The sequence below is a fragment of the Medicago truncatula genome, chromosome 2 (assembly GCF_003473485.1).
Source record: "Medicago truncatula cultivar Jemalong A17 chromosome 2, MtrunA17r5.0-ANR, whole genome shotgun sequence".
Classification (NCBI taxonomy): Eukaryota; Viridiplantae; Streptophyta; class Magnoliopsida; order Fabales; family Fabaceae; genus Medicago; species Medicago truncatula.
The window spans coordinates 45,737,570-45,757,782 of record NC_053043.1 but is presented as its reverse complement, the minus strand read 5'-3'; the positions used below and the strand labels follow the sequence as shown (position 1 = coordinate 45,757,782).

Here is a 20,213-nt window from a genome sequence, read left to right as displayed (position 1 = left end):
TATATAAGGGTTGTAAACCCTAAATTCTCTCATTTCCTTTCCCTCCTTCTCTCTCTTCCGTCTCCTTCTCTCTCTAGCTCTCTGTCCTCTCTTTTCCCTCTTCTTCTCCGACGGCAAGGTGAGGGGTTCCGGCGGTGGTTGGCCGGCCAGTGCGGCGGCGCCACCACGCCGGAACCCTAATTTTAATTTTTTTGCATTTTTTCACTTATCTTCTCCTACTCCCTTTTCTTTCTTCGGTTCTTAAACCTAGATTTTTGAGAACATACACACAGGGACCTAGATCTAAAGGTAAAAGAAAGTACTACCTTTTTTTATCTTGTGAATCCGGTTCTGTTATGGTGCTGGCTTTGCGATGTAGTGTGTGTGTGTCCGGCTCCGTGTGTGTTTCTTCGTGTGTGCTCTGCCGTGTGTGCTCTGCCGTGTGTGGTTGTCCCGTGTTCTGTTATGCGATGTCGTGTGCTTCCTCCCCTTCTGTTGTTTTTCTTGTGTTGTGCAGGCTCTATATTTATAGTGCTGGGCTGAGGCTAGGGTTTGTTAAAAATCCGCAGAATTTAGGTGATTGGGATGGAATCGGATTTGGATGAAAGATGGAGACGCGTTTGTTTTACTGGATTTGCTTCAGATGAGGCGTGAACTGATTTTGGATTGGAATAGCATACGCGTGATGCTGTTATTCTGAACCTGGACACTTTTGGATTTTGGACTTTTTTATGGATATTAACAAATGAATAAAATAATAAATGAGAAAAAATAAGAATAAATTAAATGTAGATTTGACTTTTGGATTTATCTCAAAAAAAGGTAATTTGAATTAAAAGAAATATTGAGTTATTAAAAGAAATAAAATTAGGATTAGATTAAAATAAAAGATGGAAATAATTTAAAGACTGAGAGAAGAGGGCCCGATTCGGAACTTTATGAGGTATTTCAAAATACCTCCCTGCCGAATTTTCGCTGAAAATGTGAGTCTGATCCGAGTTCGGAGACGTGTGTCAGTGGGACCTTAGGTCAAAATTTGGGGTATGACAATAGTCTTTGGTTTTTTGTTGTTGTGTGCTTGTAAGAATGTATCTAACAACCATCTAAATGACTCACTTATCTCGTCAAACATTAGTGCGGCACCAAAAATGATTGTACCTCTATAATGGTTAAAACCAGAAAATAGAGCAAGTGGTCTATTGGCATGATTGGTACAATATGTGGTGTCCAATGAAACAACATCACCAAAATACACGTAATCCAAAATCATATTTGCATCACACCTAATCACATTTGTAATTTGTTCTTCTGTATCCATCTGATATGCATGAAAGAAGGATGTATTCTCCAACGACTATTGTTGAAAATATTTTGAAAGACATCCAACATCACCCGTACACCATACTTCTTTGTCTTTTTGCAGTGATGTAGTTTTTTACATCCACCTGCGTAAATCCAACATTCGCTCTATGCCCTGCTTGTGTAGTCATAAGCTGAAATGTAGCCTTCTGCCTTAATCCAGAGTCACCGGCCAGATCAATTTCATATGCTTGTACTTCAGTTATCTTTCTACGTGACCGAAGCATGTGTGTTGTCTCTTCTATTATTAGATCATGATTATATTCTTCTACAAAGTCATGGATGACCAACTTTCCATTTTTTAGTGAAAGTGAAATTGAAACTCTTGCTTTGCAATTCATTCTAGTCTCGGCTCTATGAATTTTTCCTTGATATGCATTTTCTCTCTCTTTATTCCGTAGCCCTTCCTTACAACAAACTAACCTAACTGACGATATACTACCGACTTTCTTCTTGTTTTCATTACGTATTCTAACTCCAAAGCCCACACGTAAACTATAAGCAAGATAAAATTGACAAGCCTTATCCCTATTGTCAAATTCCATTCCAAGTCTTGGCTTCCAATCAACATTTGAAGATGTCATGTTTGATCAAAAAAGGAACCTGACAAGTAATTAAAAGAGGACCAGACATTAAAAAAAACAAAATGTATATCTCTAATAAGAGTATAATCAAGTGTATAACCATTTAAAACAAAGGAGAAGTGTACGGTTTTTCCCTTTTCAACTTCTGTGATACGTGTTTTTGCGTTTCCCTTTTCACTTCTTTCTTTTATTTTATTGTTCCCTTTTTTTATTATTTTTTTTAAACAAAGAAGTGCCACGCGGCGGCTTTTTACTGGTGGAAAGACATGTGCCTTTCCCGCCACAATGGCACTGAAGCCTCCCCCAAATATATTATAGTTTGCCGTTTTTGAGGGAAACAAGCTTATAGCTTTTCTTTATTAATCAAAGAAGTTATACAATGTAGAATATTAAGATGCTACTCGAAACTAGCATAATATAGTGCTTCCTTAGCTAAACTATGGGCAACACTATTGGCCTGTCTCTTGATGAACTTCACATCTGAGTTCGCTAAATCAGTCATCAACAAGTGTCTACAATCATGAATTATGGCCATAAAATCAGAGACACCATCCCCTTTGTAAATACTGTCTACTACAACTTTAGAGTCTGTTTCAAAATTCATATTTACCATATTATAGTTTGTTGTTAAAAAAAAAAACTTATTCAAGAAGTTTAAATTTCTTACCACTTAAACCAATTTATTGTTTATTGATTTTACCAATGCTATATGTAAACTGATAATTAGAAGTTACAGCCGAAATGTTTAGGTAAACGAACTTTTTTGTGATGCATTTGTTAAAAAATATTGTCACAAAATTAATGACCATTTACTTTCTTCACTATTAATTAATTGTTTTTCAATTATACTTTATGATTAAGTGTCTTGTTAATTAGTGCTTACGGAACACTCTTTAAACATTCTAAATTAAGTAATTATTTTTTAAAAATATTAAGACTTTTGATTTCCAAAACGTTGATTGCACAAAATTTTATAAAAAATTGTCAATTAAAGTCCTTAACTAGGGCACCGAGAACACTTGTTAACTTTTCCCTGTAATTAATATCAATTTCATCACGACATATTCCACCATGATTATACCAATACATAATAAAAGACACTTTAATGAAAATAACATTCTCTCATTTATTTATACATTTTTCTACTGGAAAATGTTAACGAGTGTCTGCGAAACTATTTAAAGCCCCGAGACACTCGTAAACACGACCATTTTCTTTAATAGGTGTGAAATGACTAATTGGGTCGTGTTAAACCAATGTTTACAAGGCTGTTGCAACAGTGTCTACTATTGATCTTAACAAGCAGAGTTGTCGGGTAATTGACGCAAAAAAAAAAAAATATCAAAACACGAAAAAAATATGATCAAATCTCAATATTTTCAAGGTTGATACACAATGTGCGTAATTAATGGTTTAACCAAGATAAGCAATTAAAATGTCATATCTCAGTAGACATCAAATCCTAACTGAATTATACAATTGAGTTTTAACGCAAATGCTTGTTGCGTCATGCCATTCATATATCTTGTATTATTATTACAAATACAGAATATAGGCTATGGTGGTGCCTGTGAGGACTTAACCTGGTAATAGTATTGAGATGATGCATTGCTACCAGGAGTGAAACAGAGTGACTGGGGAATTGAGTTGATTGGTTGTGTTTGAAAGATTGCATTTGGTGGAAAGGTAGCTGAAATGGAGAATCCTGATGATGCTGCAGAAGAGAATTGTGGTACTGGGGAAACAGTGCCTTGATTATGCCCTTGCCACCCCCAGTTGGGGTGTCCTTTTGAAGGATCAATGCCAATTCTCTCTGCCCTTTCCTGCTAAATATTTCAACAAATATATATTAATTAATGCAAAGTCAAAAAATAAAATTAATGCACATTGTACATCCCTAAGAATTTAATTGTTTAATGTCAAAAGTCAAACTTCCCACCTTGTTCTAATGCCAACACTGAGAAGAAAATAATTTTGAAGTGTGTGTTTGTTTTTCAGATAAAAAGCCAAAAGTGATTTCAAATGCATAAAATTGATATTGACACGTTTGGATGGTATATGGACTGATTTTAATTTCTAGTTAGAACTCTAAACATGCTTTTTACATTCAAATATACTATTGTTCAAAGAAAACACACACTTGTACTGCTACCTCCGTCCCTCAATACTTAGCTATTTTAAAAAAATATTTGTCCCACAATATTTGACATTCTCAGATTTCTAAATAGAATTTGACAAATTTACCCCTTATAAATACTTTTTGTGGTCCTCATGTAAAAGTTTGTAGTGGAACAAAAAAGTAATCATTACTTAAAAGTGAAGGTTTCAAAATAATAAAAGTGAAGGTTTCAAAATAATAACAAGGGCAATTCAGTAAAAATATCATTCTCTTTCTTTCATTTTTACATTTTTTTCTTAATCTGTATGAAATGGTCAAATATGTCAAGTATTAAAGGACGAAGGTTTATGAAACGCTGGGCAAAGAAAAGCAATTTACTTTAGTCAAAGGTCAAAACTACATAATAGGTAGTGAACAGATTTATCAGAGGTAGAGAGAGATAATAAGCAGTGAATTCTTACCTGATTGGGAAAGAAACTAGAAAACGTGGCATTCCACATGGGAGGACGCTGTTCAGTTACAACCAGCTTTTTCAAAGACGGGTCACCAATAACTGAATTAACATTAGTCTCCATCTGCAAATAAAGTGAACCCACGTTATTACCAAACGTGACAATTTATGAAGAATCTGAGCCAAAAGTTTCACAAAGATTAACAGCTTTCAAAGGAAAGCTAGGGGTAATTAGCTATGAGGTGAACCCACAAAAGCCAAAATTACACTGAACCCACACAAAAAATTCTGCTCTATAGTTATAGTGTCCTACAAAGAGTGTTATGTTATGGAACTAGCTTGAGTGCAAATGGGGTGAAAAATAACATAGGAAATTATGATGTATTACTCTGGACTTAAATTTAGACTAATACATGTACATTTTACGAATATATTAAATTTGGAAGTAGTAAAATTCAATTATATACCTTTAAATTCCTTCCAGGATGCATGTTGTAAGAAGGGACGGTCTGAAATTGACAATATCCTTTGTTTTCTTTGGGTTCATGTCCTGGAGTCGCCATGCCCAAATTAAGGTCAAGATTGTGACTGCCACCTGTGTTTAAACAAACATAAATCCCTTTATATATTGAGCAAATATTAATTAATAGGAGTAGTTTGTACTTTGTTTAATGAATTAAAGTATCTGGTCTCGGTCAAATATGTCAGAAAATACTTTGGTATGAAGTACTACCTTCATTAATAGCTCCCGGTTTCATCTCATTTTCATATGTACTTGGCTCGAAGTTAGTCACAGCCTCTCTTCCATTGCATTTTAGAGCTGCTTTGTCATAAGCCCTGATTTCCGGAAAGAGAGAAACGTATTGGTTAGAATCCTAATGAGCTTTGATAATTTAAGTGTAATAAATTCAAGACATTATGTAAGAACATAATTTATGTATCACAAGGACCTTGCAGCTTCTACTTCGCTGTCGAATAGCCCAAGATATATATACCTGCATGAAATCATTGCAATATCTATAACAACAAAAACACCTTTGCCAATTGTTTCTTTGAAACAGGCATCTTACACATGTTTCTCCAAACATGGAAAAAGCCTAAAGATTATAGAGCCCATTTGAGAATAAGCTGAAAGTGAAATCAATTTCATTTCCTTTTATAGGCCAACAGGAACTTGAATTGGTACTCAGAGCATATCACATATAAAATCCTATAATACAACAAATTAAACCAAACTACTATTTCAGTTTAATTGATTTCAGATTAAATAAAAGTAGGTCCTCACTTTTTGCCAAGGAGTTGTCCCATTCTAGCTTCCCAACGACCACATTTGTGAAGTGTTACTCCTCTGTATTTTGAACTCCCCCTTGAGAAACCGTTACTGTGGCGACGGAGAATGTGCACGAATTCCTCCTTTGAAAGATTCTTCATCTGTTCATCATCATTAATAATAATTAAAACTATGAAAAATCAATCATACAATCCATCTATGTGTGCATATTTGATGTCACTATGGATTTGCCGAAATCACAATGAGTCCCCGTGAATTTGCAAAGGCCACGCTAAGTAGTTTTTACAAAATCACAGTGGTTCACCTTGATTTCGATAAATCCTCATGTATACACTCATCTGCTAATCAAAAGGTTTACAAACCTGATTCATATCTTCCTCATACTCAACTAGATTGAAATTAATGTCAGCATCAAGTCCCCTAAACTTTATAGCAGCTCGATCATAGGCTCTGTATTAAAAAATTCCAAGTCAATGATCTATAATCAAATCACTATCTTAATATCTTAAAGTCAATGAAAGCAAATTATTAAATTTGTGCAGAAATTTTACCTAGCAGCAGCATGAGCCGTGTCAAATCCACCTACAAGCCCAAATACAAATTTCATAAAACTTTCCAAAAATAGCAAAGAAGCATATAATAAATACTTCAACATAAATGAAATGAAATTAATCAAAATACAAATTCATTACCTAAATAAACTTGCTTCCCACAATCCCTACATAAAAAAAAAAAAATTAAAAAATACAAAACACAACCACCAAATAAAACAAGTTAGATATTATTCAACTATCCAAATTCAAAATTCTCACAAAAATTATAACCACTTTCCACCATAAGAGTAAGTACAACTAAGATGATAAAATGCAGAGACATTTTATATGATCCGGTGCGAGTAAAAAAATACGAGAAAGGCTAAAATAGTAAAATGAACACGAAGTGCACGAACCAGATATGTGATTCCCATCTTCCAGTTCTCCGATAAAACGTGACTCCTCTGTACTGCGAACTCCTCGACCTTGGACCTCTCCTACTCTTCTTCGCCTGAGGCTTCTGCTGAACTTCAACAACTCCATTTTCACCGCCAAGACGACGATCCATTGTAAGATCCATCGCGCTCTTCCTTGCCGGAATCATCATCGTTGAAGTTCCGGCACTCACCGGAAAAAACTCCTTTGTCGGAACAACAACATCATCGTTCCCTCCTTCCACCTTCAGGATACCGAAGTTGAAAGTGAAAACACCACCAGCGCGTGTTGAACACGAGTCTTCATCACCGGTGATGTTACTTGAAGCCTCTGCATTCACTATGGATGAATTCGAAGTTCCTGATGAAGCTTCTGGAAGTTTTTCCACCAGCATGATCGAGTCTTCGTAATCTTCATTCAGATTAAGATCTAACATGATGCTTAATCTTCAAGTAATTAATTATTACTCTAATCTTGTTTAACCAAACTAATACTACTTCAACATCGCCGGAGATTCTCTTCGATCGAAAGCGCGGTTGAAAAGAACTAAAGAAACAGAATTTGTAAGTTCTCAAGTTTTTTTGAGTTCGCCGGAAAATTAGCCGGTGACCGGAGAGAGTGAGAGAGATGAAGATGGAAAATAACGGAATAATATGAAAGAGAAGAATGAATATATATAAAGATTTTCTCTCTCATGGATAGAACCGGTTGAATCGGTTACCGGTGAGTAACTAAAACAACCGTCCAGAACTGAGTTTCTTGTTATGGGGAAGCAATAAAAGTTTTTTTAAATTATTACACAAGAAATTAATAAGGGATTTTTGGTATATGGTGGAGAAGAGATGATACGGATCTATTGAAGAAAAGAAAAAGATATGATGATATGGTAACCCTCTATCAAAAAATAAAAGCCTTTTGGCCCTCTCTTTTTTCAAAAGTTGCGGTTATGGACCCATAACTAATTTAAATACAAAACAGCCCTATATGTTTTGATTCTTTGGCAGTTTTGGACCCCCAAGGCAAAAAAAAATAAAAAAATTGACACGTGGCGCCTCACTTAGGGTGACACGTCAGCGTTGACCGAGTCAACAATGGATTGGGGGTCCAAAACTGACAAAGAATCAAAACATAAAGAGTTGTTTTGTATTAAAATTAGTTAGGGGTCCATAACCGCAACTTTTGAAAAGATAGGGGTCCAAAAGTGCAATTAAGCCAAAAATAAATGGTGGGAGTGGGGAAGATGAAATTTTATATTATAAATATCATAAATGTTACATTGAATTGTATAAGTTAAAAATAATGTTTTTTATTGAGAAAAAGTTAAAAATAATGTTTAAATATGTCTTTTATCATTTATGTGGATATATATATATATATATATATATATATATATATATATAATGTTTATCTAGTGTATGTTTGATCTTAAGTTTTTTTTTTTATAGAGAATTTTGATCATAAGTTTGGAAGGGTCAAAATTGATTTTAGAGATGTATTTTCCTTAAAAGAATAAAAATATTTTAGAGGAGTATAATTAATTTTGATATGTTTGAATGTGATAAAGCATAATTGATTGTTTTCATGATTTTAACTCAATTGCTAGAGACATTTGATAATATATTTACCTTAAGAGTCGAATTATAGTTATTAGGCAGTTTGACAAAAAAAAGTAAAATTAATTTTGTTTATAGAATCGATTTTATTTGAAGTAAGAATTTGTGGTTTTCGATCGCACAATTCATGAAAACGAAAAATGACAGTAGATCATTTTTTTTAAGGGGACTAATAAATAAGTTAATTATAAGGGTTTTTTTTCTTCAACAAGTCGGCCATAGTTTTTTCTCTTTAGATTTTTTCTTTTAACTTCTTCGTTGAGGAGTGGCTTTGGATCAATTTTTGACCTGAAATCACTTATCTTCATCTTTTTCTCTCTATTTCAATTTAAATAAATGATTTTCACATAGATCTAGGTTTTTTTTCTTCGTGATTTCATCATCTGAATGTTGTGGTAGTTTGTTCGTCATCTTGTGCGTCATTGTTTGATTTCCCGTCTTGTTGCGGTATTCATTTAATTCATATTGAAAGATCAATTATTCAATCCAAAATTTGGGCATCAACGTTGCAGATCCGGAGGCACGAGTATTTCAGTCACTTTTATTTTATCATATATTTTTGGCTTAACTTTAAGTTTGACGTTTGTAACAGATAGGTCCTTTAAGTTTGTTTTGTAACAGATAGGTCCTTTAACTTTGTAACACTGTGCAACTAAGTCCTTCCGTTAACAAAACATTTATTTTCTTAAACAAAACACTTAACACATTACATTAATGTTACACTCAACAATGTTTCATCGTCTAACATGATTGCACGCTTAAATTAAACTAAAAAAAACAACATGTTACAAGGATTATTCACTTTACTTGATTAAATATCAAGCTTATTGTTGCAATAACACAAGTTAAAGCCAACAACATGCAAGTTACATCAGCAATCTTCAAAAATAATCATAACATTTTCCAATTAATAACATGTTTTTGCCTTTTGCATGCCACATCACAGACTTCATAGCCACGTCAGCGTTTTTTTGACGCTGAGTTAACGGAAGGACTTAGTTGTATACTGTTACAAAGTTAAAGGACCTATCTCTTACAAAACAAACTTAAAGGACCTATCTGTTACAAATGTCAAACATAAAGGACCCGTGGTGTAATTAAGCCTATATTTTTTATAGGCATTATGTCGTTATATGCGATTAACTTGGATGATGTGAGTTTGTTCGCAAATTCATTCTTTACGTTTTTAGTATTGTTGAATGATGTACTTCATCGAGTTGAATGAATGAATATCGTTTTGTTTTTGTTTAAAAAAAAACTCCTTAAAAAATAATGATTTTAAGGAGATTTGAACTCAATACTTGAGTTTACAAAACAAAGCTCTTATCACTAACACTGTGTTTGGTAGAGATTAAATAAGAAAGAGAGAAAGAGGGAAGAGAGAAGTTAGATAGAAAGAAACCTGTTCTCCTGTTTGGTTTAGAAGAGAGATTGGAGAGAGAGACCAAATCGTGTGGGACCCATGCCTGTTTTATTTCTCTCCTGGAGTGCAAAGAAATGGAGTAAACAGCTTAACTTTTTCCTCTTTTCCAAAATTGTCCCTAGTGGTGTCGGTAATATACATACAACTACCATTATTTAATTTCTTTGTAAAAAAAACTTAATTTCTTAATTAAATTAGTGTAAAAAATTATATCAATTTATATAAGAAACTAATTCAAATATAATAAAATTGTATATTAAAGCTCTTAGGGCAAGGATATTTTGGTCTTTTCATAAATTTAACAGACTCCTTTCTTCTTTATTTCTCTCCTTTCTCTCTTGTAGCAAACAATATGTCAATTCTACTCTATTTCTCACCTATTTCTCTCTTCCTATACTCTCTCCTACATACTTCTCTCTTCACAACTTCTCTTTTAAACCAAACACACCCTAAGTGTGTACATCAAGTGTACATGATTGTCTAGACTAATCAATATGGATGGCAAAACGAGTCCCACCCACTGGTCCGGCTTGTTTCACCCGCTATTTTTTGTGGATTAAGCCGAAGTTTTGAATTTGCTTTCTTTATTTTTTGCGGCCCTCCAACTTGCTATTGTTTTTATTGAGAAATATTAACTAGTGCCTTCATGGTACTCTTTAAGACTATAAGTGGTAGGTATTTCTGAAAATGCGTGTATTCAATATATTGAATGTTGAAATATTTAACTTTTTTAAAAAATAATTAATTATTTTGAAATGCTTAAAGAGTGTCTATCATATGGACACTTATTACTAAAACCCTTTTTTATTTTGTTCAATGGGTGAGACAAAATTTAAAGTGAAGCGGCCTAATAACCCATCATAACCCAGATTTATGTCATAAGCTTTTTTTTCTTCTTCTTTTCGGTGAATCGTAAGCTTGTTTTTTATCACATTTATTTTCTTCCCAATTTTATTTTATTTTTTGAAATAACAACAACATACTCTTTTATAACAACAAAATTATCAAAAATATGTATTAATTTTTTTGACGGGCCTTGCCAGCCTACCACTAAGCAAGGTAGGGGTGGAAGTTTAGGCTCGATCATTTAAATTGACTTGGCTCATTATTTACGGGCTTAAGCGGAGCATACGAACCCGCTTTGTCATCCCTATTGGCAATCAAGATTTCTTGCCACTGTGTGTCAAAATTTTCATACTTACATCTTGAATAATATTTTTGTAGAAAACAAATTAAATCAATCCGATTGTTGAATTAAAATTTTCCTTAACTAAACCAAGCCTATAAGACTGATAAAATTTTAAAATTATATGTTATTTTTATCAAATCATCTTATGTTAACAATTACTACAACATATACCAACAAATGTTTAAATTAGTTTAAAATTTGTATACAAGATAATCAACATAATATAAGATGATTCAACAATTGGATTAGATCAATTTTACCTTCCCTTTATATAAAGGGTTATTAAAGATGTAAGTATGATAAGTTTGATATTTGATGTCAACATATCTTAACTCTATACTAATTAAACAACACAACTCTTAAACCTAGACAATTATGGAAGAATGTGTTATATACAATTAGGCAAGATTAATTAAAAAAGAAAACAACAAATGCAATTAAGCATGAAGGAAATGTTGAGTAGAAAAAACATCTTTCTCTTTAGATTATTGTTATCTTTGAGTAAAAAACATCTCTTTAGATTATTATGGTTTACTTTTGTGTGACATGACCTAATGATGGCTTTAGTAATGTTGCTAGTGGCCCGCGTATCTTGTTCGATGATCTCTCAGTCAAATCAAACTGTACTCGTTGGGCATACTATTTAACCCAAAATCTATCTTCCCACCATCCAAATACCCAATTTTGTTATCTTTTTTGTAAGGGAACACACTATTTGTTATCTAGTATTTACTATCTTTATATAGGAGTGGTCCCCAAAATCAAGGATGAAATATCACGTGGTTGGGGATTCTTTACAGAAATGAAATAGTGGAGCATAACATTAAACATTGTACCCCCCAAAAAAAAAAAAGGAGCCTACAAATGAAATAAGTATAGGAAAATTACTAAATAGAGAGAGAAAATTCAACAATCAATTTATATTGGGAGTTAAATATTATAAGGAAGAACTCTAACCAAAAAAGAATAAGAAACCTGTGATAATACGAGTCTTAATAAATTTCCTTTCCTCTTTGTCCAAGATATAATTGCTATTGATCAAACACATCGTAAAAATACATATCATTTTATGTATAAATTAATAAAAAAGAACAAATCAATAAAGTTTGGATGCGGCAAGAGGTTAACTTCCTTCACCAATGTGGTGAACTAAGCTTCATATTTAAATGTCTAAATCACATCTTCTTCCTTGAACACATGACATGAACCTCCGTTGAAGCACTTCCACCGGTTCAATCTTGTGAGGCTAATCCGAATTTTGCTTTGAAAGAAGCTTAATAACACTTGTTCATGAATACATGGAAAGTGGATCATTTGATAGATATTCGTTTAATGAAAAAAAAAAAGGACCTTAAGATATTAAAAGCTTCATGAAATTTCAATTCCAAAGTTGTTGATTTTGGTTTGATCAAGTTTTGCATTTCAGAGAAATACTCACTTGATGGGAGGAAGTTATACCCAAGATGAATTTTAATCTCAACTGTCAATTTTGTTAGGCTATATGGAAGCCAATAATATCAAATCTGTTGACTTTCTACTAGAGTTTTAATTGTCATGCATAACAATTTCATATCTTATAGGTCCATAAATATTATGTTTATGATGATTGATTCTGTCATCTAAAAAATTCTAATAGCTTATGGTCCGCTTATTTTTTATTCATGTGTAAGTACTTCTAGATAATATAGAATCCACGTAATAGCTGGATTAAATATATTTTAATGGAGGTTTGTGTGTTTTGAGGAAGCTGCAATTTAGGGATTTAGATATAATGATGACTATATTGTCTCTTTTCAATTATCATCAAAGACTATATTGTCCTTAATTCAATCAATCATTCAACATGTGGGCAATATGGCGGAAAAAAAAAATTATGGACGTTCAAATAAGGCTAAAGTATCATGAATTACTCTATTTTTATTTTTTATCCTGAGGGATCAAATTGTATCTGATATATTTTGAGAGAGTAGAATTATTATTATTATTTTTTGAAAGGGTGAGACTAGAATTATTATTCACTCTATTTTCTATTTTGTTTTATTATATTAGTTTGGTTTATGCATGTCCCTCCAAGTTTATATATAATGAGACGTAAGACCTTAAAATTAGCCTTAACAAATATGCTTAGGTTAGGTTTAATCATAAATAATTAATTAATATTAGATTGTCTCTGTGAATTTAATTTAATTGATACATATATTATATAATAATATATACATGTGTCGATGTCGAAGTTCAAACCTCAAACACCTCAACTTTTTAATTTAAAAAAAAAATTATAATCATTAAACTACTTGAAAAAAAATGTTAATTTTATACCAAAAGTATAGATATTAGCCAAGCTCACACATTATGAGTTGAAAAATGAATAATCACATCTTTATCATCCTTTATCATATAAGTTTTATTACTAATGAGATCGATAATCAATTAATTTGGTATTACCGGTTCAACCATTAGAAAAATATCAAGGTCAGGCAAGACCTATCATATGATACGATATAAACTAAAGTAATATAAGGTGTCTTATCTAATCATTTAATTTTTTTTGTTGAGGTTAGGTGTCTTATCTAATCATTAAAACAAAATAATGTTGAAAGATGTGTGTAGGTCCATAATTGTCCCCACTTTTGTTTCATGAACTTTCCTCTCAAAGAATAAGGACGTAACGTAATATATAGCCAAACACATAAAAGGGACACCTAACAAACAGCAACTTGGCACTTTGCCCTTTGCCAGTGACCATAAAAATAGTGGCAAGAATAAGACAGATGGACCCACGTGAGAGAATAATCCATGGTAAATACTAAATAATCCTATAATCTTTTGTTAGTCACATAATTAAGTATTTCTTCTTAGGGTAATTCTCCAACCTTAAAAATCTTTTTGGTGAACATTGCTTTCTAAATCGGGTAACTTGACTATTACTAGATTTAGACCCAACTACACCATTATGATATGATTTGACATTCACACCTGCTATGGCCGGTTTAGAGAAAAACAAAATATGTGTCTTTTTCCATTATTCTCTCAACCAATTATGAATAGATACGTGTTCTCATCTTCTACACACATTCCTTACCCACTAACTCCTATCACTAGTACTCCACTTTCTAGTTTTAAGGTCAAAATTGGTATATTATTGTTCTTATCGATCTAGGTTTCACATAACTACCATGTGAGTTATGAAAACGTTGTATGTTTATGTTGTACCCAAAAAGTTGTCAACGGCATAGAAGCAAATGATAAAATGATTGGTGGTTTTTTCCTTTTCATACTACAACAATGACAAATGAATTGTTTGTTTGGATGAACGATGAGAATGATCAACTACTATGAGTCAGTCTAGTTTGTAATGCTACATAGTGAGGTTTTTGCAATCTTGAATTTGTCTACTTCGTCTATCATTCAAACATGCCTCAAATAAAATTTCATGTGTTCAATGTACACTTGAGTAGTGGGAATAAGGCCATGTTTAGATAAACAGCTTATATAGATGCTTATAGCATTAGAGCTTATATCATAAGTTCTTATACTTGATAAGCTATTTATGTTTGGATATGTACACTAAAAAGTACTTACATAAATTGAAATGTTTGGATGTGACATTACATAAACAATTATCAAAATTTTAAATATTTTTATTTTAACAAAAAAATCAAAGAATCGAACCACAATTATCAAGATGTAAAAAAAAATATTATAATATATTAATTATAATTATATATATATATATAGTATAATCAATATTCGTCCTTAAAAAAAATATTAATATTTATATAAGACAAAATTAACATTAGAGGTGTAAATAAACTTACCATATATATAGATATTAGTGTACATTTTTTACCAAAAAGGGACAAGTTAAGTTTATTTTTTTTATTCAGTTTAGTTTTGTTACGTAACAAAAAAATAATAAAAATCTTCCTTCAAAAAAAAAATAAATCTTAGTTACATGTGTTACTTTAGTAATATAATTAACTAGCAATTTTGTTACTAATGCACCACCAAAGATAACTAACATTATAATTAAAATATATGTTTTGAAAAAGTGAATCTAGAGAGAATCGAAGGAGGTTACATAAATTGATAAGCTCGTTGTTAAGCCGGAGGGTAAGCTGAAAATTTAGGCTTATTAAAATATGACATAAGCAGCTTATGAAACTATGATAAGCTATATTTATTTATTTACCCAAACACCTTTAAAAAGGCTTATGGGAGTAGATAAGTCCACATAAGCTCAAAATAAGCTAATCCAAACGGGGCCTAAGTAACAAAACAATTTTTTTTTTGTTAAGTAGTCTAGTGGCTGGAGATCACACATTTTAAATGTGGAGAAGTGGAGTGTCTGGAGTTCGAACCCCGACCCCAACATATATTATGCAATGTTTTTACCAATTGAGTTAAGCTTACAGAAACATAACAAAACAATATTTATTAAGAAGATAAACAAATTAATCTTCTTACATATTTGAATTTAAATATATTATTCAACCATAAATACTTTATTTACTTAAACCATTTACTACTAGAGAAAATGGTTGTTATAACATGGAGTTTGATTAAGAGGCAAGTAATATCTCATTAAGAATTATTTTAGTACGGATTTGTATTGTGTTCTTTTAAACGACGAATTATTCCAGCCAAGATTCATATTTAGGTTCTTTCATACGACCCGTCCTTAATTAAAGTTCATTAACCACTTAATTATTCCAACCAAGATTCATATTTGGATTCTTTCAAATGACCTGTCCTTAATCAAAGTTCATTAACCACTCGAATTCAATTTGAGTTTTGTCTAATTCATCCTTACGAACTTACTTGCAAGGTGGAGACAACCCTTATTTATAAACACATGCTTAGACCTAATCATCTCATCCAATATTGACCCCTTAATACACCACTCACACCCAAAACCGAGCATATGGAGCGTGACTAAGTATGTCAATAGCAATGACCAAATGGCATGTAAGCTAACAGGTCTTGGATGTGATATGATGTTGTATTAGATTTTTATATTGGATATACTCATTTTTTTTTAAAAAAACTTATAAAATAAGACACATCGCTCTTTATAAACTCATTCCAAACTTTATTTATTCTATATGAAACCTACGATTTATAAACTCAATTCAAACTTTATATTTATTCTATGTGGAACTTACAATATTAAAATTGTTCTTATAATAGGAACTGGAGAAAGGATGACTAAATTGAAGTTTAAACATCTTTAATGGACATTGGTCAATGTGAAAGTAGAGTTTTATCTTGAATTTTTGCAATTTTAATTTATACTGCAAATAAAAAAACGTGTAAGAACAGCAAACTAACAAATATTGGTTGATAAATTCTTTCAGGTGTGGAATGATACGGCTTTTGATGTCGGTAGAAAATTAACAAGGCTTATAGTAGACTTAAACTAATAATATTAGTATCACACATATAGCCACCAATCACACTGATGTCTAATATACATAATGATGATGATGCTAATGAATTTTTTAAATGATGTCTAATAGAGTTGAACGTGAAAGGAAAAGTGGGTGGTTAATTAATAAGTAAATTCTTGACTCGTTTGGTGCACGAGAGTGGAGATCAGTGAATTAATCGTGATGTATAAAAATCTTTTACCCCCTTAATTTTGTAAATTACAAGGAAAAATAAGTTTTGGTCATTCGAGTTTTATTAAAAGATATAAAGTCTGATCGATAATTGAAACTCAAATATTTTTAAAGGATTTTGTTAATTTGTGCATAAATGTACGTGTTAAATAATTTTTTTTTTTGAGAAAATTGTTAAATAACTTAAAAGGTATAGTTATACATTGACAAAATAATATTTTAATTTTTAAAAAATTGAATATAAAACTTTTAAAATAAAAATTCTATATCAAATCTCTTAACATGTGTGCCCTTAAGATGCATGTTAACATACAATGTCTTAAAAATTCATTTTTTTCATACAACACTTATGTTTTAATTCCTTCTTTAAATTTTTAACTTATGTTCTTACTATAACCCTTGAAATAATTCATCTTTAATCCAAGTTCATCAACTACATAATTTCAACTTTGCAAACCATTTATTTTGTTTAGCTGATAAATAGACATATGAATATGAAAGTAACATCACTAACAACAAAATAGGCATAGTTGGCCAATTGGGCAAGTTGTTATTGGAAGGACCAAAGTGTGTATAATAGTACAAAGAACACGAGTTAGTTACTATTGGTTTTTGAAAATGGTGGTCCCTCTTCTTTGTAGACAGGAAACCTCGGTGTCTCCCTTCATATATATTCTGCCGGTAACTGTAAATGATGCCTCACGCGCCATTTATTCGTTGGTCAACTCACCTATTTGTGGTATTTTTTAGGTTAAATAGATATTTGATGTTTTAACTTATTTACCATTTTAAGTCTTTTACTGCACTTCTGTTAATCAACATAATCTTACTATAAAGTGTTGTTGTTATCATCTAGGTGGTGAATATACATCAAATAAATTCTATAGTTACTTGTTTATGATTGTGTTTTTTACCATAGTTCATGTATTGATACGACAAAAAAAATATGTTGTTGAAAAGAAACATCATCATATTGTTGAAACTACTCGATACTTTTTGTTGTTTAAAATAGTTTCAAGCAATTTTTTAGGTTAATACATAAGTTATAACTTAAGTTAGTGTGTACAGGGAATTTTTTCCTTAAATCATAGGGATTTTTGTGTACAACCACTACACTATGAGCCATATATAATCTCAAATCCAATGTTACATTCACATCACTTAAGAAAATCAGATAAATGATTTAAAAGATATATTATGGCACATTGTAAAACTGTTTTATTTTTGGTGTTGTTTTTAGAGGATGTTTATTAAACTTATTAATTAAACTATAAATATTTAATGGAGTACTATTGTACAAACGCACTTTGTTTTGGCAAGAAAAGACTTTTTATTTTATTTTTTTTATTTTTTATAGAAACAAAGAATACACATTTAGGCCAAAGCAAATCCCGTGTTAGGTGTATAAATGTGCATGAGTACCGCTATCAAAGTAAGAAGTGTCTTTAGGGCATTTGTTAAGAAGTTTAAAGTATAAATTTTATCTTAAAAATTGTATAATCAATATATTGGAATATTAAAAAAAAAAAAACTTTTTCTACATAATCAATATGGTTCCTTTGAGCTTAGTTAGAGACGATGCAATATATATAGGGTCAGAGTTCGAACTTCAGACACCTCACTTAGGTGAATTTCTAACCACTAAATTATTTGGAAAAAAAATACAATAATCACCAAGTTTTAGATTTGAATAATTATTTTTTCCTAATAAAAAAGATTAGGTTTTCTTTTGGATGGATGGGTACGTTGTCGGCAAGATGTACGAGGTTTAAGGTTAAGGAGACGTGGTTGCTTCTTCTCCATTCGTGGAAATATGCCCTCTTTAATAACTTATCCCCGTCGGTTTGTCAAACTTTTAAATTATTTATTATTTTAATCGAAATTATTGCTATTTTTTTATCCTCATTTATTTGCACTTTGAGATAGGTAGGGTTACAACCTTATTATTTGAACAATATTTTAACTTTCCTCGATTCCAATTATTGGTTTAAGAATCATATTGTTTATGTGTTTGTACTATTCCTAAATATAATAATATGAACAAAGTTATATTATTGATCCATTGTTTTCCATAAGGACGTGCCTTTTGCCGTGCAGTGAGGTGAAGATAAAGCCAAGTCAGTATCAACCTACCAATAAAAGTAAAGGACACCTGGCTTTGTTTTCTCAAAATATAGATAGGATTTAGGACAAACATAATCAAGTAAATTAAATTAAATATGTTAAGCTTTTATTAGCGAAAAAAATATGTTAAGCTCTTTATTTTATTTAATGTCAACTATCAAAATCCACTAACAAAATTACAATTTATACAACAAAAAAAAGTTAGGTATAATTGCTAAAAATAGATTAACATTTCACTTGAATACAAAATCATTGTTAATGTGATGACTTTGTTGATCATGCCCACAGAATATTATGCCACTAGAAATATTAAAAAAAATAACAATTTGTTTGAATGAGCTTTAACATTTCGGGGAGATTAAGATGCCACGTACGTTTAATCAATAAACAAAAGATGATCAGCCATCAGTAATTTAATCAATTATAGTATTAAGATTAGTTGTACATACCTTAAGTTATGAGTTAAACAAGTTTCAAAGGCATATATTGTCAAGGTTTTGGAAATCTTTTGCTCCCTTTTTAATTCTGAATAAGTCAGAAAGATTTGAGTGGTATCATAATTCATTCATATCTGGTGGCAGTCATAGGAACAAATAAACTATAGAGTCCAATTTGTCCAACTGAAATCATGTGACATACTTGTAGTTGTAGATATACTAAAAATCAAGTGGAATCTTTGGCTTGTTGTCTCCAGTACTTTATTTCAATTATGAAACCAAAGAAAGTTTAATTAATTTATATCCTATAGTTGTGGACAAGCAACCAAGTTCCTAGTACTTATTTCGTTATTAGGATTTAAAAGCTTCGTTTCCTCGATTCTTTAAGCAAAGAAAAATGACTTGTGAACTGAATCTGGATGGAGTACATGACAAAATATTATTATTGTCATCCTCGTGATGCATATGCATTTTCGAAGATATTTTAAAAACAAGATGTGGTAGATATGAGACTTTGATCTAATTGAGAAGCACATGCACTGCAGCACCTTTTTAGTATAATAATGTCATTCTCTTCTATGTTTGGGTATTTGAAACTCATCTTTAACAGCCTCAAATTAGATGGCATTGATTAGTCTTCATAACCAATTATGCACATGTTAAATACTAAAATAGACCAAATGTTGATATTAAAATGGAATTAAGAATTAAGGTAACAGTCGCGAATCATGTCACATGGTGGTTTCTCTCGTACCCTTAGAGTGTGTTTGGATGAGGTAATTGAGAAATTTTAAAAAATTTAAAATTCTAGGCAATTTAAATGATTCAATTAAATTACTTTCATTTCTCAATTCTTTTATTTGGATGAAGTAATAAAAAAATTCATTGTCATCATTTTTGGACAACTTTTATAAATTTTAATTTTTTTTGGATCAAATTAAAAAATTGAAATTAGGGGTCAAAATGTAAATTTTAAAAATATGAGGGGTCAAATTATAGTTTTTGAAAAAATTGAGGGACCAATTTGCAATTTTTTGGAAATTTATTGGGGTCAA

The 20,213-nt window shown here is 31.2% G+C and overlaps 1 protein-coding gene across 4 annotated transcripts; it reads right to left on the bottom strand.

Annotated features, from left to right (window-relative positions):
- Positions 1-3,263: 3,263 nt before the first annotated feature.
- Positions 3,264-7,401, bottom strand: LOC11417561 (AP2-like ethylene-responsive transcription factor TOE3). 4 transcript variants are annotated; one of them, XM_003597089.4, is made up of 10 exons: positions 6,733-7,401; positions 6,476-6,501; positions 6,335-6,365; positions 6,146-6,233; positions 5,778-5,923; positions 5,443-5,487; positions 5,226-5,329; positions 4,960-5,087; positions 4,503-4,616; positions 3,264-3,748 (listed from the first exon to the last, which is right to left on the bottom strand). In XM_003597089.4, exons 1-10 carry the CDS (start codon positions 7,185-7,187, stop codon positions 3,479-3,481), a joined length of 1,407 nt encoding a protein of 468 aa, XP_003597137.2. In that variant the 5' UTR covers positions 7,188-7,401; the 3' UTR covers positions 3,264-3,478. The 4 variants fall into 4 exon arrangements, with proteins under 4 accessions (XP_003597137.2, XP_013465270.1, XP_013465269.1 ...); XM_013609816.3 differs by having other exon boundaries at positions 3,264-3,745; XM_013609815.3 differs by lacking the exon at positions 5,443-5,487 and having other exon boundaries at positions 6,733-7,399.
- Between the last annotated feature and the right edge of the window lie 12,812 nt (positions 7,402-20,213).